At 41.3% G+C, this 25,322-nt stretch overlaps 1 protein-coding gene and 1 long non-coding RNA gene across 2 annotated transcripts in view; one reads left to right on the forward strand and one right to left on the reverse strand.

Moving 5' to 3' along the window:
* Window positions 1–21,800, reverse strand: part of cmip (c-Maf inducing protein) — a 53,198-nt gene extending 31,398 nt beyond the window's left edge. Inside the window, exon 1 of the mRNA XM_023397400.2 lies at window positions 20,847–21,800. Within this exon, the coding sequence (XP_023253168.1) occupies window positions 20,847–21,173 (327 nt within the window). The 5' untranslated portion in view covers window positions 21,174–21,800. The remainder of the gene's footprint in view (window positions 1–20,846) is intronic.
* Window positions 21,801–21,825: 25 nt separating this feature from the next.
* Window positions 21,826–25,322, forward strand: LOC147817181 (uncharacterized). Its single transcript, XR_015436574.1, has 2 exons — window positions 21,826–22,066; window positions 22,325–25,322. It is a non-coding gene; the product is annotated as an uncharacterized LOC147817181 (long non-coding RNA).

Raw genomic sequence — 25,322 nt, forward strand, 5'->3', positions numbered from 1 at the left:
ACACACACACACACACACACACACACACACACACACACACACACACACACACACACACACAAACACACAAAATCCCTGTTGTGAAACTGCACGCATACAGGATTTTCATTACGGACAACATCCATGGCAAATATTGGTTCTGGGCGAGATGTCTCATTTCCTTGGAAGAGCAAACGTCAGCCCCTGTGTCTGTCTGTCTGTCTGTCTGTCTGTCTGTCTGTCTGTTTGTCTGTCTGTCGTTCTGTCTGCGCGTTCGCTGCCAAATACTGTTTTTTGCTTGAGTTGAAAGCACACACCACACTAACGAGACAAACCGCGAAATAAAGGGCAAAATATGAAGTTGTGCGTGGAGCAGGCAGATAAAAGGTGCTGTGTTTTTGAACGGACAGAGACAAAGCAGGATGGAGACAAACAGAAGGAACTTCAATTTTCTGATAACCAGCCGGGGTTACCATAGATACTCCATCTGCACAAGAGCGTACAGTGATTGCCTGCCTCCCTCTACCTTACTCTCCATCTCTCCCTCATCTTTTCCGCCTTTCCTTCCTTCTCTTCTTTCTTACTCCTCGACTCCGTTTTCCTGCTCCCAGTCCTCTGTTTCTGTCTTTTTTCTCTTGTTCTGTCTCTTTTTGTTCTGCTTTTCATCGTGGAGGAGGGTTGGAGGAGGCTACAGCTCCTCTCGTCTCTTCTCCTCACTGCTGTGTTACCATAGAAACAAGAGGATGAAGATGTATGTTATGTTTTTTTTTTTGTTTCCAGGGAGAAGCAGACAGAAAGAAATGATAGAAGGAGAAAGAAGAAAGAAATGAAAATAGAGAGTAAGCAGGACCTGTGCACTGTATTTACAAAACTGTTCAATACACCATTACTGATCATATCACATCACTGCAGGCAACAGTGAGTCGTCAGTTTCCACATCCGGACACACGAGGCTGTTAAACGTTGTTAAAGACTGGAGATTTGTTTCAGGTTTTCATCCTTCAGCTGATGTGGAAATATAAAATATGTAAAGAATTTGGATACAAGGTTGTCACTGCAGTTTCTGTCCCTGACTGTGTCCATGTCCAGGAGCAGATCAGTACTTTTGGATGTTTTAAACCAATTTAACTACTACATTGACACTCCCAGTCAAAAGTTTGAGAAAACCTCAATTTTCCCAGCTGTTTCCGGCTGAAATGAAACCATAGAACAACTGAACCATTTGAGATTTAAAAACAAGGAATTGTGAAATCTTTTTGAATTTAATTGTTGAACTAAATTTAACTTAAATTTTTGACTCATCCAGCAGCTGAACCCTCTTGTGATGTTATCGCTACAATGGAAATGAAACATTGTTCAAATAGTTGGTCCCAACACAGTTGCACTTGCAGGCTGCTTTGTCCAGTTCCTCCCAAACTAGCTCCATGGAGGTTTAAGTCTGGAGACTGTGCTGGCAGCCTGTCTTCCTCTGTTACTCATGTTTTTCCCACCATTCTTTTTTTATATATGTTATATTTTTGGGCATTTTTGGCTTTATTCTGATAGACGGGAAAGTCAGGGAGAGAGAGATGTGTATAAGAGACAGGCTATATACTGTCTGCACTACAGTATTGTCCTAATAATGCAACAGAGGGTGTAGTTTGTTCCAACACACAGAGGCTTTGTAAGTCATCAACCTGAAGGAATTGTTCGCATTAAGTTCCAAGATTTCATTTACTTCCATTGCTGCAGGAAAACAGGAAGTTAACACATTTCTCAATCCCTGAACAAGGCCTGCTCTCTATGAAATTTATATGGCTTTTGTACCATTATAGGAACAATTTGGAAGTTTTGCTATTGCTTCATAGCTAATGTTAGCATTAACAGCTGTTTACTTACCAATCAGCCATTGTTGTATTTATAATACAAGAGGTAATAATTTGCCCTCTGAGCAGCTACGTCTTCAGGTCCAGCAGTTAATGATGAACAATGAGTCAATCATTAATGAACATGAATGATTTGCTGGCGATTAGTATCATTAACTGATGGCCTAATAATGACTGATGGTTATAAAGTGCTACCTAATATAATTTGGGGAAAAGTAGCAAAATGATGAAAATGAACCATTGCAGCAACTATCTAACCAACAAATTCAATCAACAACAACAAAACCCTCTAACACACAACACTGATACAGCACTACTATGGCCCCTATGTTAAGTTAAAGCCTAAGACTTGTGATATCATGTTTTTCTTACAGTCAACAAATCCCATGAAAAACAACAATGACTAACAAAAGATGCATCTTATTCACGACGATGAGCCACACTGATGCACTGCCTGACATGTTCCTTCATTAGCATGAACACACACAAACACACACGTTACAGTTCATTTTGACTCAATCCCACATTCACAGTCGTGCCACCGCAAATACAGTCTGAAACAACTCCACTATTTCTTCCTGTGCCATTCACATTTGCTAAAAGCTTCAGTTCCCAGCTGCTCTATAAACGTACTCAACCTGTTTTTTTTTTTTTTTAAATGACGTCTGTGATAATTTCCTGTACACCTTCAGTGGAAACCAGTGGGTTTTCAGTCCGCAGACACAGTGGCACCAAGTCAAGACAAAATAAGACAAATGTCTCAATAAGAAAAATATAGGTAGGTGTGATGTGACTTTGGAAAGTCACAAGTGTCAGAATGTGTAAATGCTGAGTCACTCATCAACAACCCTATCAGCTGCCTGATAATGTTATGTTCACCGAGCGCTGCAGGGCAGTGAAAAACACCAACAGGCGGAGAGAGAGAGAGAGAGAGAGAGAGAGAGGAGGACAATGACAGAAAGAAGAGGAAGACTGAGGGGGGACACAGCTGACTGAGTCAGTCTGAGCAGCAGCTTTAAAGGAGACACCTGTCAGGTGTTCAGCTCCTGCTGCACGGGTCAGTGCACTGAAAAGGTCAAGCAGCCATTTTAAAAGGTCAGTCCACTACATACACACTCAGAACAATACACACATTAGTGTCTATTGTGCTCTGGAATAAAGTGAACTATGTTTTATTTAATAATGAGAGAGGTTTAGACAGTCATTTGAGAGGTCCTTCACATCTTCCTTCCCTCTTTCCTTCCTTTGATCCTTCTTTGCCTGTTCTACTACTTCTTTTCTCCTCTCTCCATCTCTCTGTCCTTTCCTTTTTCCTTTCTGCTCCATCCTTTCCTCCTCTCTTAACTCCTTCTTACCATTATTATCGGCTCATTTCCTTTTACTCCTCTGTTTCATCTGTTCTTTCTCTCCTCCCTCTCCCTCCCTTCCTCACTTTACACCATGCTTTAGGTGTTCTCTTCTGCCATGTGTGATCATCTTCTTTTACTTTCTTGCTCATGTTTTTCCATCATCCTCTTCTTTCACCCCCCACCCCCCAACCCCTGTTTCCTTCCTTTACTCATCTTTTTTTACTCCCACACTCCTTTCTTTCCCCTTCCTCCATCCTCCCACCCACCTCTGGTCCCTTCCTTCCATATGACTTTCCACAGCATCTCTGCCGTCCTTCTCCCTCGACCCTTCCTTCCTTCTTTGTTTCCTCATCTTTTACTTCCCCTATCTCACCTTTCCCCTCGCAATTTGTTTCAACTTTCTTTCATTCATTAACTTGCTCCTTCCTTTTCTCTCTTCCTCTCCTTCTCATGTTTATGTTGTTCCATCTTTTCTGTTTATTATTAGAATAAAAAAACTACGAGTCATGTTGTAAAACATATGCATAAGCACCTGTATATGTAATAAAACAGATGCAACCAGACCAGGGCCGAGACACTGTGGACGCTGGATCCTCACGGCGTTTAGCAGCCGCCGTGTTTGCTCGCATCACACAACCAGTGATGACCACAACCCTCCTGCTGGGGACAGATAGTGAGTGGATAAGAGGGCATTTGAGCACACAATTCTTCCTGTTCCCGTCATCGAGCAAACATTATCATCTCACATCCTGTGTTCCCCCGGTTTCATATTTACCAATAATCACATGACAGAAGCTCCCAAACAAAAACACATTGTGCAGTGACCCAGATTTAAAGGGCAGCGAGGTGATCGCCCTGCTGGTTCGCTGACCCTCACAGATTGATCACACAATAACATAAACATCTCATCTGCTCCGTTTAGGGACTTAGTCACAATGTGGAACTCGCGTGTGACGTTGCATAAAGAGTCACTTCCCTGAATGATAAGCCGCTCTACTTCTCCAATCGCTTAGGAACAACCAAAGCGCTGCTGGTAAACTTGGAGGACGAGAGCACTTCGGTTGAGTTAGCCGTGTGCAGATCTGTGGTTTGACACAGCTACTTTCTGTAAACTCAAACTTCAAGCCCAAAAATGTAAGTGTCGAACTCTTGACTCACTCACAAATTAAGAAATGAATAACAGCTGCTTCAAATTACAGCCATCTCTGTCATCGCTGCATGACTGGAGGAACAAGATAATGCATGTGGGAAAGTCCAATTTAACCCTGATGAGAAAAGCACTGTGCCAAACTAACTCAGTTCTACAAGAGGACTAGTTGGTTGTGAGATGTGAGAATTTGCGATTCTTTGATCGTCTGTCTTATTACTACGACAAAAAAAACAACTATTCTGAAATTTCGAGAATAAAGCCGTAATATTGAGAATGAAATCATAACATTTCAAGAAAAAAGTTGTAATATTATGAAAAAAAATAATAAAAGTCATAAAATGTAAAATTTTGAGAGATAAAAAAATGTCTTTTAGGAATATTACATCAACCAGTCAAACAGGTGAAAGGACAGTCAGTGTCAGTCTGAGCTGCTTCTGGCAGCTGCTGCTTGTCTGTCTAACTATAGAACAGACTCGACTGATGATGATGCTGATGATGATGATGATGATGATGATGATTTTACAGAATTCACCATGTACACTTTGACATAGTGCTCCTCTAGAGGACAGGTAAAAAGGCTGGCTCCACCTGAGAGGGTACCCAGCGCTGTGGAGCCATGTTTTTAAGAGTAGGTCCCTGTTTTATTCATATTTCGTGCACATGCACAAGGACGTTACGTGATCCCACTCAGGTGATGTTTTTATGTTGCTCCAATGATCAACAGTTGGTGCCGCTAATGCGCGACGCAATGTAGCAACGCGCCAACAAAGCTAGCAAAGAGAGAGAGAGAGCCACAAGCTAGAAAACATAGATGTAAAAAATATTTACAACAAATGTTTTATAAAGGAAGGAAACGTACCCAACACAACACACACACACACACACACACAAATAAACAACAACAAAAACTCCACACGGTTCCCTTAAAACCTGTATCATTTCTGTTGATACTAAACTTTTATGGGACCAAAAAAGCTGCGATACGTATGAATCATATGGTGCCCTCGGGGCCCCTGAGGGCCTCAGGCCTACGGACGAAAAAAGAAGAAAAAAGAAGGGAAAAAAGAAACGCAGACATCACTTTTTCTTGTGATGGGCATTTGTCATGAGTTTTGAAGACTAAGGCTGAGTATTTGATCAATACATTTATTTGATTAAAATGATTGATAGACCATTGATGATTCAAATAATTATTCACTCCACTCCTGCTCAGTGCAGCACACAGACACAAGTAAACAGAATACAATACTATCAACACTCCGTAGTCCAATGCCGTAAATACAACGAGTCCAGCAACAGGTTTTAAATAATAATGATTAAAGTATATCTTCTTCTTTATTATCCAAGGGCGTCGGTTTAGTTTTATCTTTTTTTGTCCGACAGCCAAAATAATATGCTCACGTGTTCTTTTTCTCTCTCTTTCCGCATTCATATGCACACGTGTTCACACACATACACACTCGCTCTGCAGAAAGTTTACTTGAATTGAATGTGTGTTTGCTGAGGTACTACGGTGGAGTAAAACAGCCTGACGTGCTGCTGAGCCGTGTAAGATCCAGACAGCCTGTCTTCCCTTCTCTGCTGCTCTTGATAGACTGGAGGCAGCAACAGGCCTCACAGCAGCTCTGAAGATAATCTCCCAATATGTGAAGTGAGTGGAACCCCTATCTTGTTTTTAATAATTCCATGGTTCCATTCATGGTTTTTATTTTCCTTTTTTAAATGTGTAAAACTCCCACTGTAACACACTGGGTGCTGCATCGCCCATCGTTGGACCGACAGGCTTCTAGTGACACGTTAAACATACACTCAACACAAGGTTCATTCCCATCCAGATACACCAGTAATAGTTTTTCAGAAATCTTGTAAGATGTTGTTTTACTGCTTCATTTTTTGTTGAACATAAGAAAGTAGAGATAACGAGTGCAGCATCACATGACGTCATGGTTGGTTTCCCTCCTGTCCTTTCAGTTTTTTAAGTCACCAGCCGCTGCTGGTTTCCAGATCATCCTTCATATCTCAGTCTTTCACTCTTTATCAAAATAATCAACATTTGGCAGAAAACACACAAACCTGGCAACTCCTCGTTACTACTAACACAAAGGAGAGTTCAAATGGAAAGATCATTGAGATGGGTTATATATTGGTAGGTACATGTTCCTACTGTCCACAACCAAATCTACACCCATGCTGGAGTGTGATCAATACGTCTTGATAAGTAAAAACTATTAAAGATTGATTGATTGATTAAAAAAAACTGAATTCTGGGCGTCATGTGTCGTAGTGGTCTAAGCAGGCGCCCCATGTGCAGAGGCTACAGTCCTCGCTGCAGTCGGCCCCGGTTCGAGTCTCGCATCGGACGGCCTTTACTGCATGTCATTCCCCCTCTCTGCCTCCCCGTTTCCTGTCTCTCTACTGTCCTGTCCAATAAAAAGCCCCCAAAAAATTAAAAAAAAAAAAACAGAATTCTTTGAATGTGGGCAAATGAGTGAAGAACTGCACAGACTGACGTCAACATGTACTGAAGATACAACACCTGTGGCAACAACAATCACTATAAACAAACAACTCAAAAAGACAGAAACAACCACAACTAAAACAACCAAACAGCAACTTCTAGAACAACAATCGCAAACAGAAAAATTAGACCAGTGAGAACAAAACCAACGAGACAATACTAACGGCTGTAGAGGGAATAAGATCAGCTCCCGGCAGCTCGGTCCACCAGCACGACAGAGAAGGGGAGTGCAACAGCTGGAAAACTGTAAGTAGCTCCGCACGTCAGTCCAAATGTAACATCAACCCAAACAAAAGTATAAATCAGATGCAGATGAACCTCACATGTGCAGTTCTGATTATCAGGGAAGGTTACAGTGGAAAACAGGCCTGTAAATGGTACTGCTGTGAGCCAGGGTTATTCCCTGTAGTAGCAGGTCAACCCTCAGTATTGTGACACAGCACGGCAGACGTGCACGAACACACGGTCGCATCAGGTAGTGAAGCAGTGGAGAGAACACGTCAGTTGTTGTTCAGATATTGAAATAAAAATGTCTCCATAGAGCAGGACTCAGTGAGTAAACCGTCTCAGCTTTAGTTCTCAATACACAAAACTACATCTATAATCCCGAAGTGCTTTAATATTCCACAGGCACACAATGAATCTGCACCTGCAACGCTCGCTAGATGTGAAACAACAGCACTGGCACCAGAATAGGTTGGACAATGAGACTTTTTGTCCCCCTCCCCCTTCAGGTTTTATGGTAATGTAGTGTCTAAGCCTGGTAGAACACTGGTATCGATAATGTCTTTTAAATCCAAACATAATCAATCATTGTGTAAATAAAAAGAAATCAAAGTGATTTGACATCCAATTCAATTTGATGATTTGATTCTGTTTTGAATCTTATTTAAAAGATAAAAAGACACATAATGGTTGATTGGTTGGTTGGTGGGTTGGTTGGTGGGTTGGTTGGTTGGTAGGTTGGTAGGCTGGTAGGTTGGTATGTTAGTAGGTTGGTTGGTTGGTATGTTAGTAGGTTGGTTGGTTGGTTGGTTGGTTGGTTGGTTGGTATGTTAGTAGGTTGGTTGGTAGGCTGGTTGGTATGTTAGTAGGTTGGTTGGTTGGTTGGTTGGTTGGTATGTTAGTAGGTTGGTTGTTTGGTTGGTAAGTTGGTAGGTTGGTATGTTAGTAGGTTGGTTGGTATGTTAGTAGGTTGGTTGGTTGGTTGGTTGGTAGGTTGGTATGTTAGTAGGTTGGTTGGTTGGTAGGTTGGTATGTTAGTAGGTTGGTTGGTTGGTTGGTTGGTTGGTTGGTAGTTGGTCGGCCGTTTACAGTGTAAGAGTTCTCCGAGTGAAAAACATCAGGGTCTGTATCAACAGCAGTTAGGACACTCTTGTTGAGTCGGCACCCAATTCATTTCTAATGTAGGAACGCACAGGAAGTGTTTCACGGAAAGCTAAGGCTGGTTAAAAAACAACTACAACTACCAGATGGAAAAACTAACTTGTCAGAAGTTAAAGTGCAGAGAAACAGAGGGGTAACTCCAAAACTGTTTTGCATTGGTCTGCTTGTGCATGTCATTTCATTCATGCAGACTGATAATGGTACGTTTGCATTTAAACAGTTTAACCTCAGTTTCACTGGGGAATCCAAGGAGTCCTACATCTGTGTTCCTTCTTTAAAATAACAAAAATCGAACAGATAAACACCTTTGAGAACCTTTAAGAACGTCTCATTTGGCCAGTCTGACATTTAAATGGGCGGCTGCTCATCACTTGCACTTTCAATCAGTTTCCATCAGACACCAAAACCTGATTGGTCAAACCTATTTTCAAATTTCCAGACTGAAACAAACTTAGCAACTGGCAACAAGTCGGGTGACGGATCATCATCTAAAAAGCCTCATGGCTCTCTGATTGGTCCAAGATGTAAACAGGGCCTTCTGAAGTCAGTGCCAATGACGAGTTTGAAGCCTCCACCAAAGGTAATGACAGACTTGTTTTAAAAGGCAGCCAATGAGAGGAGACCAGTGTTGACTTAATGTGTGCAGTTTTTATGTGTCACATATCATAAACTGAGAGTTCACATAATCTAGATCAGGTTCCCACGACGCCATAGGCTCATTTAACCAATCCCTGACCGTCTTTCATATCCTCACCCTCTCGTTTCTAACTCAATTGTTCCTCCGCCCTGATTTCTCTGTTTCGTTTTCTTTTTTAAAATCATCTTCACACATCATTTTCTGCCTCTGACAAACAGCTCTCTGGATTAATAAAATGATCTGTAGAATCACAAACAAGCCAAAAACACATTGACCTCTGACCCATATCTGAATGTCAAATACTTAGTTTCCAGTGCTTGTGGTCCAAAACAACAGTAAGAAATAAAATAGCTTGTAATGGAAAATTGTTTTTCTGGGCTTTAAATGACTTTTTAAATGACTCAACTTTATCTGATGTTGGTTCTCATGCGAGGAATCCAAAGCTACAGGATGAAAAACAACAATGCAGTATATTAAAACTGCACTTTGTTTTGCTCCATTTTGAATTTAGTTTCTTATTTTAACTCTTTATTCTTTCTTCTTCCGTGTTCACTTGTGAGCTATTACATCAAGGACAGATTAAGCTCCAGGGCAGAGCTACTTCATAATAGCTTTTAAATATAAATTAAAAACTCAAAAGGAATAGTTTGAAATTTCTTGCCGCAAGTGAATAAGAAGAAGAGTTAAACCACTCTCATGTTTGTCTATTAAATATTAAGCTAAAGCCAAGAGACTATATACTTTTCAGAATAAAATGAATAATGTGTGAGATTTTTTTTGTCAAACTTTAATCACTATTTCATTTAGAAACCTTCTCCGTCAGCTTTGCAAAGTCTTTGTCAACAGTTCCTTGAAGTCTTCTTTCATCACGACGGCTTCAGAAGAGACGTCTAGTCTATCTACCATTTGGGTGGAGTGACCGTGTTATTACAGTGTGTTGTAGTTAGCTGTGTTTGATCGCCACTTTTCTTTGCCGGTGGATATGGTTGAAGTTGGGCAATCTGTGGATGTTGTTTAGGATTTATTTACCACACCATCTTCCTGTAGACCTCCTGAGGAGAAGGTCAGGATGATGTAGGGTGACAGAGCAATGTGTGCCGCTCACTGGACAGAGGAAAAAGCTACATTTTATTGCTTTAACACGTAGCTATAACACCACTGGACATTTGAGGGCAACAGTAAAATTAAAAACATGTGGGGACAGCAGTTGTTGACCTTCTACGGAGAAGAAGGGCCAGTGAAATGCACAACCAACAGTGAGGATATCAACTGTGTCGTCTTCCTGGAAAAACAAGACCTCCTCTTCAGGGGCCCATGATGAGGGAAAGGAGTCAAATAACTGAAGCCATTAACTGGAGCTTCTTTCATTTTTGTCTGAATATGACAAACATTTGTATTGCCACCCGTCTAACAACAAGGCACATCTGCTAAAATTTAGAATGAGGCAGTTATAGTCAGTAACTTTGCACAACTGTGCTCTGCTTTGTTTTTGCAGAAGATATTACAGCCCTGATCTTTCAGCTTCTGTTGGTCACTGTTGTGATGGAGGAGCTACGACGTGCCTCCAGACTGCCTGGAGTCCAGGAGAAAGTCAAGGAGAAGATCTCCCGTGGCTCTCTTCATTCATGCTATGCTCACACCCTGAACTTGATGCTGAACCGTGGAGCAGCAAAGAGAGAAAGCGCGTCAGAGAGAACGTAAAATATTTTTTTTAACGTCACACCTCACTGGCCTGGCTGCGTTCTATTCCAGAGCTCCAAAGCGAACACAGCTGCTTGATGAAATATGTTAGAGGTGACTCCCACACACATGCAGCCCCAACAAGACAGTGCTGTACTTCCAGACTGGTTCACACAGTGGTGGAGAAAAAGAAAGTAAGAAAGCTTTTTGAGCAAACTTCTGCACACCACAATGAATATAATGATGATACTGAGACACTGGTGAGTTTATTATATTTGATTTGTTTTTATTGCCATTGCCTGTTTGATGAGATGATTGTGTTACAGGTTTGGCCTTTGGGGCTGTGAGGTGTGTCCTGAGTTGTATTTTTTTTTTTTTTGTAATACAACAGTTGTGTGTGAATAATAATACTGTATATATTACATAGTCTGTATGTGTTACAAAAATCTTTAATTATGGCCAGATGTGCTACAGAGAAATCATAACAGTAGCTTGGTTGTGTGGTTTTCAGTGAACTTGGAGGGAGATCAACACTGAAGGCTCAAGTTTTACAGGAAGTTATGTGCCAGACTATTTCTTGGCTGAGTGCAATGACTTCCTTTTCAAGCCTAAGAAATAGTTCCCATACAGTGACAACTTCTCAATTTTTCACTGGCATGAATTAAACAGACAAGATACAAAATGTTGATTAATGAAATAACACACCATATATAATATAGCACGCTATTATAGAAGAAGTGCCAATATCACATGAACATTTAATTCATGGCAGTGTGTGTTATCTTTCTACCATAAGGCAAAGCAGCTGTGCATAAATCACTCAATCATGCAAACTAGTAGCCAAGGTGCCACAGTGTGACATCAATGCAACTTAAAATGCAAAGAAGATTATTGGAGATGTAAATTATAACTGAGCTGCGAAATAACTAGGAAAGACGTGTGTGTGTTTGTGCGACTTCCCCCCGCCCTCACTCAATGTTACTTTTTTCAGCACGGTTTAAAAACAACCCCTGATAGACATGATTAAAAACACTGATAGCGTCAGGCCAACAGTCTGCATTACACTGTCCATCACTCACAGATGCCCATAACAACGGGAATAAGTCCAATTCCAATCTGTTCTAAATATCATAAATCAATATGGCAGCTACCATTCCCCACTGGAACTCAAATCTTTGCCTAATAGCTGCATTGTTCAGACAAAACTGGGAGGATCCAGTATTTGAAGATGAACATGCACTGCAGCCAGTCCTGGAGGCCTGCCCAGAAGCAGTGTGTGTGTATATGTGCGTGTGTACATGTGTGTGTGTGTGTGTGTGTGTGTGTGTGAGCTCGCAGGTTGTAGTCATTGCACGTTGTTTCTTTTCCCTTTTCATTTTGCATTAAAACAATACCACCAACAAGCTCTGGCAGCCCAGCTATCCTTTGTTGCTTCTGCTTTGACGAGCAGAGTGACGTGCTGCGTGATCAGCTGACCTGGATGTACACTGTGTATACTTCACATTCGCAAATTCTGGTTCTGCTTCAACGACGACACGCACTTTCCTCGGTGTCCTCAGGAGCTTTCTCCTCTTCCACCACCTCCGTCCACAGGGTTAACTCCAGTTTAATTCAAAAGCACAATCCAACCTACAGTATATTCTTGCAGTTAAGTGTGTTGATACAGTAAAGTTTGCAACTGTGCTTGAAAATATATTTGTTGTTTTTTATTTGACATATCAGGTACTTTTGTGCCTTGAATAGTTTCCTGTCTTTGCAGAGCTCATAACCAATCAAACTGCCGTGTTCAGGCCTGGTTCAGAGATGGCTGAGATTAGGACTAGGGCCATAGTTTGGGCTGAGGCCTACTTAAAAGAGAACAAGGTCGTATGACGCACTATGCAACCACACCAGGAAGCTGACTTGTATATACTTTCTATACTTTTTTTTTTATAGAAGCAGGGAGTTGTGATAGCAGAGCTGTAACACCACACACATTCAAACGTGGCAGGCTGTTATTATCACTGAGACTTCAGAGAGAGTGAAACCTCTGAGAAAAGAACACATTCTTGCTCTTACAAATGAAAAGTTACATTCATAAAGTAAACTGCACCCTTACTCACTTCAGTACACTCACGGGGTTTTGATGCTACAGCCTCACTACGTCTGGTGTGACCAGTAGCTTATGTTAGCTAATGTTAGCAGACATAGCGCAACTGACATTATTCAGCAAATGTGCCTGCTTTACTCTCTACCTGTGCTGCTGTTACATTATGTTTTAGCTTTTATCATTTCCCTGTAAACGTCACTGCTCAGCAAACATCACACAGTCTCACTTTAATTGACATACTGCTGGTGTTTAACATGTGTACAGAGCACAACCTCTAACTTGCAGGATGTGATGTTGAAGTCGAGACCATGATGATCAGGTTTTATTTCCACTCTTATGGTTCCTTTATGCAGTGAAGAAAACTTTATGCCTTTGGAATATAAAAGAAACACTGGTTTTCTACGGAAGTAGATTTGTCTCAATATTATTTGTGTGAACAGATCGACAATCCGTGTGTAAATGTGGAATCTGTAAATATAAAACAACTTCCATAAATACAAAAAATACAGTTGTAAACTCACAAAAATATCTTGCAATTATAAAACGGATCTGCAAATACACAAACAAATTCCACGAATAAAAACATATCTGTTAATACATTCAATTCATTTACAAATCTTTTCCCTAAATCGGGAACAAGTAACGTGCACCACGTTAACTGTGATGGGACCTGGATAAGGGTCTTTGATAGTATGGCTGTTGGTGTTGATATTTGTTTTGTTGAATGACATATTGCAATTTTATTGTTCATTGTTAATATGTGGGCTACGCTAATGTTAACTGCTAAACTGGCATCTATTGCCATGGCAACAGTAAACATTCACGATGCAGACCGGGAATGAAAGCAGGGTGCTGGATTTACATTTGAGTTTACAAATGTATTTCTTGTATTTGCGGAAGGTATTTACAGATATTTACCGAGTACACGTTTACGCACAGATTGTCGATCTGTTCACAATAATATTGAGACAAATCTACCTCCATAGTTGTCACTCCCGTACTCTGTAGAGTTGAAACTTTCACCTCATCCACGTCATATTTTGAGAATCTTGACTCAGTGACACTTACAGGCTCACAGGTGTTGTACAGTCTCAAAGGGTCTATACATGCCTAATAAAAGAAATGTGTGTTTCTTTATTCTTTTGGCATAAACTGATAAGTGGACATGTGCAACTCTGCGGGCATGCCTTCCTATAATCCACGGTGAGCTCAAACACACACACATACACACACACACACACACATTCACATCTCAATGAACGAAATGTCATATTTATGACCTCTGAAGCCAAAAGAATTTACTTACACTACTTGAGGGAAGCAAAATAAGACTTGCAAGGTAAATAATCAATATACATATCAGGTAACCAAACGCTGCTGATCATTTTACAGCCAAATAAAATGTTAGATGTGATTAACCTTTTGAAAGTATTTGATTATTCTTTGATAATTAAAACACCAAAAAGATCTTCAGTGAAAGCAAAACTGACGCTGAGGATCACATAAACCTCAACGGCTGTGGTCAATGTGCAAAAGTGAGGTTGAAAACAGCTTCTTTCAACAGAAGTCTCAAAATGTGGCTAGATGACTTAATACGGTAATTATATTAATTATGTCATTGTGTTGTATTTGTATTGCATTTGCAGTGTTTGTTTATTTCTCTCCTCTCTGTGCTAACATATACAGTATTTCAATAAAGCTGAATTCACTATAAAGCTGTTCTCATTTACATGTTTTTCTGTTTCTGTTGTCAGACAACGGAAAAGTTTTTAAGCAGGAACTGAAACATTGCCCACTAATATACATGTTAACCAGTGGTCACTTCCAAGCCATTGGCAGGGCAGTACTGGCGACTCTCTTCTACAGAAAGTAACTAAGGTTTGTTCATAAAGTCGCTATATTGGACGCTAGGTGCTTTTTAAAAATGTAAATGGTAAATGGACTGCATTCATATAGTACTCTTCTTGTCTTAACGAGCACTCAAAGCGCTTTACACTGCTAGTCACATTCAGCCATTCACACACACATTCATACAGCGCTTTTCCCTACACTTATAGAGCTTTTACTACCATACACACACAGATGATACATCGGGGACAATTCGGGGGTTCAAGGACACTTTGACACATGGACTAGAGCAGCTGGGGATCAAACCACTGACCTTCTGATTAGTGGACGACCTGTTCTACCTACTGATCCACAGCTGGCCCTTTAAAAAAGGTCAGTAAATCTAGCGACAATGATGCCAAGGTCAACAACACTGCCCCCCCCCCCCCCCCCCCCCCGCCTATTCATTTTGAAAGAACAACCACCAATGGGGAAACTCCAACAGTCAGTCTCGAACACTCGGCTAGCTGACCAATGGTGTAACTTCGTCAGTCAGTCAGTCAGTCAGTCAGTCAGATTCATGTTTCTAAGGCTGGCCTCGCTGTGGTAATGTGTCTCAGAAACAGGACCTACCCCGGCTTCCTGTGTGATCATTAGACTCTTGAGACCCCAGACGTGACCAAGAGACACTCTGCTCTGCCCCCCCCCCCCCGACTGATTTCTCTAAAAGGCTCCAGTCTCTCTCGCCTTGCTACCTATAATGAGCCCCTCGTGCTCACGGCACAACCAGATTCCTTTCATCTCACGCCTTTTGTGAGTGAGGCGAAACACAGGAAGTGCTTGCTTGCACTAGCGCCCTTCTTACGCAAATGTGATGTAGGTTAGGTTTCTGACTACAGTTGTGGCAGGCAGGTCTGTCAAAGGAAAGAAAAGTGAGTCACAACATTCTCCTCCTTCCCAGTGAGACTCACTCTCTCTCTCTCTCTCTCTTTCTCTTTCTCTCTCTCTCACACACACACACACACACACACATACACACATATTTATGGAGAATGAAGCATCCATATAATAATTCCTTGCTAAATTAGTAAAAATGTCATTTTCTGTACAGCTTTCAATATGAGACAAAATCACTCACAGGATTGTAGCTGTTTAATGAACACTGCTTTAACTTAAAATAGGATTCATGTGACTTTTGTCACTCAAACAAATGAAACCCTCTTGGCAGCGGCGCTCAGTTTCACAAAGCTCTTTTCTCACAGTCATCTCAGTTATTCGCTGTGCGTGGGGATGTTGGAGACGCAGAGTCAACGCTCTTTGCCTCCTTGTTGGAAGTTAGTCTCACTGAGAGAGAGCAGAGCAAATGGGTCAGCATTGTTCCTCTGCCCACATAACCGCTCCGCTCGACACCGAGCACAACAACTCCACTCAGGAAATGCACATTCATGCTTCACCCTGAATAAAACCCTCTTCCTCATATTTCAGCCTTTACAGAGCGAAAAATGTGTGATATCGTTGACAAAGCCAACTTGTAGACACATGATCCCTGTATACCGGGTGTCACCATTCACACACACACACACACACAAGCACACAAGGGAAAACAAAAGAATTAGCACTAGTATCATGATTTCTACCACAGATTCAGTTTCCTGCCTTAAATTCAGAGCAGGCTTGGGTTCACTAAAGGATAGCTTGTGATGAATTACACCATTTTCATATTTTCTAGTATGTTAACAAAATGTGCAGCCCTGAAGGCGTTCACTTGATGGCTTAATAGCATTGAGGTACATTGTTACCTTTCAGAACAACATTTCCCTTGGTCTCCGAGGGTTTTTACAGGATAATTTATGAGATGTCAGCTGGTCCCAGGGAGTCAGTGGTTGTTACATTAGGCTCTCTGAGGCGACAATAATGAAGCACCTACAATAAGCGTGAGAGACCCTTGGAAAGATTCAGCTTTAGAAGGATTATATAGCAACAAATGTTGAATTGTATAAGGGTTGATGTCCATGTGTTTGTTCTATATTAACACTGTGAAAGTATCAAAGGCTCAGTCCACAGAGAAATGCACACAGCCTGTATTCAGAAACTGAGCCTTAAAACCAGCCGTCAGGACTTCTGGAACTTTGTGATGTCACAAGAAAGCAGTCAACTGCTCTCAGCCATGTCCCAAGCCCCGCCCACCTGGACCCACCATCCAACCTTGCAGGATTTGGTTTCTCTGAGTGTTTACCTGAAATCTGCTATATTTTTATTTGATCACTAGAAACATTCAGCCAATCAGAGGACAGGTTCAGAGCTTCCTCTCCTCTGATTGGCTCAACGACCTGTTGTTACTAGAGAGAAGCCTGAGAGAGGAGATGTAAAACTACATGATGGTTTTTGGCTTTTAAAACCACAAATATATCTTCTTATGGATCAACACACACAAATAAAACACAGAAGAAGAGGAAAATATGGAGCTTTAATTCAAGGTGAACGTACTAGCTTCTTCTGGAACTTTGAACCACTAGATTCACTGGAAAAAGCTCATAATTTCAGGGTCATGAATGAACACACCAGTAGCTTACTTGGTTACACACCTTCCAGTTATCAAGGCTGAATCTTTACCACAGTGGCCCAGGTTCAAATTCAGCTCAGGCCCTTTGCTGCATGTCGTCCCTTCTGTCCCGTCCTTCCTGTCTCTCTCCATTAACTGTCAAATAAAGGCCAAAATGCAACACAAAAGAAGAACTTCCATACTCAAGAACATCTGAACTGCCGGACAAAAATGTAGACACAGGATAAAAAGTTTGTTTTTTTTTAAAGTCTCATGCCAACATTTGTAGAATTCTTGCTTTCTCAGATAGCATGGCAATAACAGTGTGGATAGGGAAGGATTATGGTTATGACAAAATATAGCTCATGTAAGTCGGGGTGTTCTGTGTGTGTGTATATATATATATGTATATACACACACACATACATATAGGTCTCTGATAAAAGGGGTGAACAAAAATGCTGTCAATACAATTCAGTCCACCACACTAAATGCAATTAAGATGTATTCCATTATAAAGCTGATTAAAGTGAACACTTATAGCAGAGCTGAAGTGTTGAACTGCATCAAACTATCAAACTGTCCGTGTGTTACTCTTTCTACTGATGCAACACTAAAGTGATTCCACTCACAACCAGTCCATGAAAGATTTGACATTAGTTATTGTGATATACTCGGTGTCTGGTAGTCATTTCAAGTCTGTAGTAAACAGATGAGGTAGTTAGCGTGTAAATTGAATTTCAACCAAGGGCATTCAGAGATCCCTGAGAGATGTCAGTACAAAAAGACCACAGCAGCGACACCTTCCATGAATTCTGTCTGTAGAGATGTAGAAATAAGTTTTTCCTAACTCCGACAGAGATGGCGCTGTTGACGAAGTTTGACGGCTGAGCACAATCAATAAAGAATCACTGATACTTTGTGGATCTCTCAGCAACACCATTAAAACCACATCTAGGAAATGTGATCAGAGCAACACAAAAAAAGCTCCCAAACAGCTAATTGTTATTTTACTGGACATTAACTTTTTACAAAAACCCACAATACTACACATACTGCACTACCTGTCTAAACAGTGTTTGCTCAAGTGTTAGCATGGCTCCTACTTTCATTTAAACTCATGTAACACATGTAAAACAAGTTGATGAGAAACATATGTCCGATGACAAACGATGGGATTGATACAGATGCTGATTACACACAGGTTTCATGCTGCCATATTCTTTAGGAAAGTCCCAATGACTGTGTGTCCAACAGAGAACTAAAGTGAGCTGAACCAGCACATCTGCTCAAAAGGAGATGGTCTACAGAGCAACCTCACAGGAGAGTGACCAGCAAGCAAAGCATTTTAGGAAACACTGACAATGCCATTGTTGGACTTTTGAGTCCAACAATGGCAGAGTGTAGCCACTAAAATTGAGCTTGTTAATACTAATGATAACATTGAGCCATTCCCATTGTACTAACTTATGCCAATCATTTCTATTAACCAGTCCAAACCAGGTTATGATCATTTAGTTTGCCTGAAAATACAATGCTTCAACTCCATGGTTGCGACTTGCTCTGACATCAAACTGTTTTAATTGGTCCTAATCCACATGACACAGCCAGTCCAAACTTTACACTCCTCCAGAGAACCAGGAGACGTGATAGAGATGATCTCCACTGAAAGTTAAAGAAGCTGTGGTTAAGGTTGTTGATAATGAGGCAACAGAAATGAATAAACCTTGTGTATCAATGTGAAATGTAAAGCTGCTTGTATCACAATGATACAAAGGCTCTTATTGTTCGTTCTTGCTTTTAGAAAAAAAGTTTCAAAGTACTCAACTGAAGCAATCACTCAACACTGTTCGTGCTAACATGTTTGCATGCAGCTTACTTTATTGGCCTAAAACAGTATCCTATTAGTAATTAAGCTAATCAGCAGGTTGTACTGCGTGGTGTGTGCTTTAATGAACCGCTCAGACAACATGCAATTGATCCGAAGGGGGCGGTGACAGCAAAAAGCCAGCAGTAAAACTGAGCCTGTAATGTGTGTCAACAAACAGGAACTACAGGGAAGGACGCAGCCATCAGGCAGTTTTATTATGGGCCGGTGACGAGTTTACCTGAAGCGCCAGAGCCAATGAACCATTACAGCTCAGTGGTGCGGGATCGGTACTCGCTATCGGCCGATACAAGAGTTCGGGTATCAGAATCAGGAAGGAAAAAATAAACTGGTTGCCATCAGGAAGTAACCATGACATAATGCTTCATTATTGTTATCTTCCCAAGCATGTTTCATACAGTCATTGATTCATAATAAATATCCTTTCAGTACATCGCCCTGAATTATATCCTCATGTTACACCTACAACAAGAAGCTGTACACAAGCATGTAGTGATGTGTACAATTAATGAATTCAGTTGACTTTACTGAGGTTTATAATCGACGGAAAACGCATAAACCTGATGTAAACAAGCAGGTAAACCGAGTTCAGGTGAGTTTACCCTTCACTATATCCTCATATCTGCAATAAAAACAACCTCCAAGACGTTGCATGCTGCAGTAAGCATTTCAGCACACTCTTGTAGTGTGGGTGTGATAGGCAGACATCCAAAAAACCTCTAACAAGGTGTGTTGATAAAACAATGGGCCTGGCTTTGTGGAAAATGTCAGAAGTGTTGATGATAACAGAAGGAGAAATAAAGGCTTTTATTACTTCTGCATTATTCTGCTGAAATACTAACAGTTACAGTCGATCACCACAGACATGTATCCTATTGTGGTTAATAATAACACAGTGTCCATGTCCAGGCTGGTGCACATATAAAGTTATAGTGTAGAAAATGATGATGATATAATGTGGGGGAAAAAATAAACCCTGAGTTCCTGAAAATAAATATCTTTCAATTTTGCCACTGTTCGGATTGGTTATCGTCGCTCCTCCTCTACTATTGGTTAAAATGTCCATGCATAATGTTTATGGTGACATACAGGCCTGCTGGCTGTGGAGCTGATCAACAGGACCTCGGCCACCACCACAGCTAAACTGGACTAGGAAATTATTAGAAGAATGATAATACCACTATTACTGAAGATGGTACATGATCAGAGCATCCTTCCTTTCCATTCTGCACGCCCTCTGTTTGTCAGACAGGAAGCAACATAAGCAACGGGTTGTTGTAGGCTGCTGCAGCAGGGTTCCAGTCACTGGCCCCTCAGACCCCCTACTGATGGGTTTTATTCCCAAGGTCTAATCAGAGGAGATCTTTGTTTTTCATAATTTAGATCAAATCTCAAATCCTCCTGCAGCCAAATAATGACCCATAAGACACACACACACACACACACACACACACACACACACACACACATATATACATATATACATATACACACACACTCCAGGGACCTCCTCTTTAAGGGACCTTGCGCGTCCTCTGCACCCCGGTGAGAGGAGAAGGCAATAGGTCGCAGGTAGGAGAAGATGTGTTGGATAAGGAAGTGATGGGAAGGGGGGGTGGGGGGTGGAAGGTTGCAGGCCACAGCAACAACGTTGCCGATATAATCAGCAGAATGGGCCATGAGAGCGTAGACACGCTGCCTTGTAAACTGCGTCAACAACAGACTGTGCGTAATCTCAGTGCGCGTCTGCTGCGTCCAGACAAGAAAAGACAAACACCAAAGCTGCCTGTGGAATGTGAAACGCAGCATTATACAGTCTCTCTCTCTCCCCCTCTCTCTATCTCTCTCTCTCTCTCACACACACACACACACACACACACACACACACACACACACACACACACACACACACACAGGAGGCTAGAAAGCAACTCACGGTGGCCGAGGTCAGGCTGCTGTCTGTGAGCGTGAGGTGGTGCGGCTCCCACCTCCGCAGGAACTTGGAGGTGAGGATCTTGCTGAGGAAGGTGCGGGGGTGCTTCACCACGCACACCTGGATGTCCCCCTCGTGGAGCAGCTTGTATCGCATCCCGCTGCTGCTGCAGTGGTGCAGGGACCTCTTGCACGGCCCTGCGCCCAGCTTGGTGTTATTATTGCCCTCCGACATCTCTCCCAGCAGAGGCTTGTTCTCCTCGCACTGATAAAACTGGTTGTTGTGCAGTTCGTTTCCTCCGCCGCCGCCGCTGCCGCTGTTGAAATCCATAGTTCAGTAATCCAACAGTTTATTGTTTCCAAATGTTAGTATCAGAGAGGGGAGGGGGTGAACGCGTCGCAGCGATGCAAGAATCCTACATGTAGGCTATATAAAGAATAGAAATGTATAAGGTCGTTCGGATCGAGCTGTAGGGGGGAACCTACCTACCGACCAACCGCTATAACACGACCTCAGTTACCGTAGACAAGGCCGAGACAGGCGCACAAATGCCACCAAACAGTGTCTTATGGCAGGGTATCCAGGCCGGGTAAGGTTTTTATGATACAGTGCAAATAATCCACCATTTTCCTACCCGCACAATGCCCCATGAATTGTCTCCACGGTGCGCGTCTCGCCTCCCCTCCACCACCAACGAGCTATTCAATATGTTAGGGCCATGGCCTTATCCATTCCGTCCGCCCCGATGCCAAACAAGAAATAATCCACAGCGAGGAAGGCAGGGGAATGAGGAGAAAACGGCCCAAATATCCAATGGCGGCGGCCCTAGGCTCCTCCGTGGGGTTTTGTGGTCATTACGAGCTCACTGGCACGGTTTCCTTTTATTCAGTCTTTTCCCCTATCTTGGTGTACAAGAGCCAGCACTCTCCGGCAGCGCCGTGCCGATTGGTCCCTGCTCGTTCATGTGATACCGGACTGACGTCAATGGGGAGGCGAGCGGATGAGCCGTGTGTCTTTTGCGCTTGACTGTCTGCCGAGGGCGCACGCTCACCTCCTCTCTCCCTCCTCCATCCCCCATTCCCCACTCCCCTCTTGTGCGTAGAAACATGGAGGACGGCGCAGGCACTTGTGAGAATCTTCTGCTTTCACTGGAAATGATAAAGCTGGTTGGAATTTTTACCACGGAAGGAGAGCAGAGAAGACGTTGATGCAACAACCTTTGGGTGAGTTTATTACGAGGAAACGTATCGTTTACAGTCAGTATTTACTAACCTTAAGAAATTATATTAATCTGCATGAGCTATAATTTGTGGTATCATATATTATAATCATCAAATTAGATTAGATTAACGCATGCATTTCTGAGAGGAAGGGTTAGGGTTAGGGAATTATTGATTAAGAAAACTATGTTCTGATTCTATCAAAAGTCATTCTTCCTTATAATTACCACTGATTGGTTTGTCCTATTTTTATTTATGTAGGTTACCACTACAACACCTGAGTCATGTAATCTCCTGAACTAACCTGTTCCACCATGATTCTCTAAACTGTGTCTACCAGGGCCGTAGCTAGGAATTATGGAAGTCATGTCATAGGACCTCCCAACCCTTCCCCACCAGACCACAAGGTCTGCAGGCTTTTTAAATGACTCAGAGTTTCATTTTTTATATCTATTTCATTTATTTTATTTGTGCATGTGCGGTGACTGTGCATGCAGCCAGTTACAGTTGCTCCTGTTTGTTTTATTTTCCTACTTTCTTTCTTTTGTCGTACTTGTTTACATTTTTACTGCTAACTTGTTTAAGATAAGCCCTCACAAAGCTGGAGAGAAGGATTTCTGCTCTGTTTCTTCACTGTGGGCTGTGGGTACCACTGGGCAGCACCCTCACACAAATGTAATATATGTACATATTTTAAAACTTCCATATATGAAACATATGTATATATAAAATAAAAATATGTGTAAAATGTATTAAGCCTATTAGAAATTGGAACAATTTCATATATTGATATATATCTAACCCAAACAAATATGTATGCTTATGTATGTAAACATTGTAGACATGTGTTATGTAACTATATATCCATCCCAAAGCCTGTCAATAGCATATGTGTTGATATTATAAACAGTAAAAGTCCAAAAGTCTGAGACCATTTTTAACAGAATGGGAAGATAGACATGTTTAAAATTAATAAGAAATAGATTTTTAATAAACATATATATGCATATAGAATTTAAAAAAAATGTTTATATGTATGTTGTCTGAAAAAAACTTAAATTGTTATTGTTAATATATATGCTTGTAATATTATACCATATAGAAAAATAATCATAGATAAATTTAATTTACTGGGGGTATTTCATAAACGTTATCTTCATATAGCCAGAGGATGTATACATGTAATGATATCTCATTATAGGTGACATGCATGGCAACATCACTCACTGATATAGGGCCATACATGTCATATATTACATTTCTGTATGGGCAACCCAGGGTCACATTGTTTATATCAGGGACCAGCTGATTGTGCTGAAGGTGGCTGGCGAGGCAACCAGAAGAACATCAAGTCAGGAGGACACACAGAGGATGCAGAGGAGGAACAAAGCCACAAGGGAAGAGAGCTGGGTCCAGAAAGAGAGACCCTCCTGTAATGGGAGATCACTGGACAATAAGATGGACAAGCTAGCGGCTCTAGTGAGGAATCAAAGGGACTTCTGTAAATGTAGTGTTAATGTTTTGCAGAGACATGGTTACATGAAGATACTCAGGATCCCATCATCCCGTCAATGTCCATTCTACAGAATGCTGCAGGAATGAGCCCTAAAATTCAGAAAAAGCATTTTTGTACCTCTGGTTCCCTTGTCCTAATGTTGATGGGTTTTGTGAATGGGTTTTTGGTTAGATGACAGAAATGAGATCTGGGGTTAACACAAGGTCAAGACATTTTCACATTTTATTCTACGACATAAGATACGTCTGTAAATACCCCAGTCGTGATTTCTTTATGCTTTTGTGTGTTCATTAGTGAAGATTATCATGCTGAACAAAACACATAAGCGTCATAAACTGTTTTCTGGGAAAAACCCCATTCCCTTTTTGTCCAATGCTAACTTCCGCCATGGCCTACAAATACATTACCCCTGCAGCGCTCTATTCCCAGGGAGATCTCACACGTCATCTTGGTTGAGGTTTCCACTGAAGAAAACATGATGATTATCAGGCCAGTTCTGGAGTTATCAGGCCAGTTCGTTCTTTTTTCACTGATTTCTAAGTAGGATTGTATATCTTCATTTGCAATGAGGATTGGACATAATTGCATTCATGGAAAATGTAAGTCACACTGAATCTAAATGTAATCTGTCTATCATCTCTGTATCATGTCTGTGTGTTCAGGTTTGACTGAATCATGACAACTCTTGATTCCTGGCACTGATATTAGTTCAAGATGTTTTTATAAAAATACATTATGTTTTTTTTTTCAACCACTTTTATTTTGTCAAAGTAGCTCTCATCTTATTTACAATGAAAATGATTTGAAAAATGAACCCTATTGATTTTGGTGATCCCATATGACTTGAAGCCAATATTTACACATGCATGACATACTGGATTACATAATAGCCTGATTCCTTTGAGTTTTGTTGAAGACATTCATGCTCCCCAGAGGAAGAACCCTTGAATTCAGTGATTCTATAATGTATTGCATAATACCACCTTTAAATTAAACTTAACACATTAGTCCCCCAGCAGCAAGACTTTTGTTCTTTCTATCTTTTTTTTTTTATTGTGGAATGAATAATACAGCCTCAGCTGGCTTCAGGCTGCCAGTCCTACTAGTCTTGATGATGAAATCCACCAGATCAAGACTGGACTCAGGCAGGATGAGTTATGAGAGAGAGAAGCACACCTTGCCACACCTTGGGAGAGATTTTTTATATTTGTCATGGATGCTTCAGAAGGGTGGATGTTGAACAATACAGGCCTCCGAAGTCATGCTAACACCCAGTCACTTTAAAATCAGGTTATGCTCGTGTTTCTCATCTCAAAATATGAAAGGGAAGTTAGCGAAAGCTTCCTGTGGTTGTTGCTTTGAACTGTGTTACTGATTTCATCATCATTTTGAGCTTTTTTTCAGTTATTCACTATGTTTCCTGTCAACATTAAAACATCATAGCTTGTATATCCTCTTGTCAACAGAGTAAGTTAATAAAATAAATGTTTACACAGAAAGCCTAAATGCACAGGTGGTAGGCGGTGATGACATTTAAGAGTTTTTATTGTGTATTTATGTGTGATCTTTCCCTAATGACGTGTCAACTCTGTGGTTTTTCTGAAGCATCCCAGTAATCACTTTGACTATCAAATCTGATCGTAGCGCGTTAAAGGGCATCGGTGAGAAGTACGTGCAGAGAGAGTAGACAGTATAATGTTATTACCTGGCCCTTGCACATCTGCAATAAAACGTTTGCTATCA

The sequence above is a fragment of the Seriola lalandi genome, unplaced genomic scaffold (assembly GCF_002814215.2).
Source record: "Seriola lalandi dorsalis isolate HSWRI2012SDOR001 ecotype SW California unplaced genomic scaffold, Sedor1 jcf7180002055008, whole genome shotgun sequence".
Lineage (NCBI taxonomy): Eukaryota > Metazoa > Chordata > Actinopteri > Carangiformes > Carangidae > Seriola > Seriola lalandi.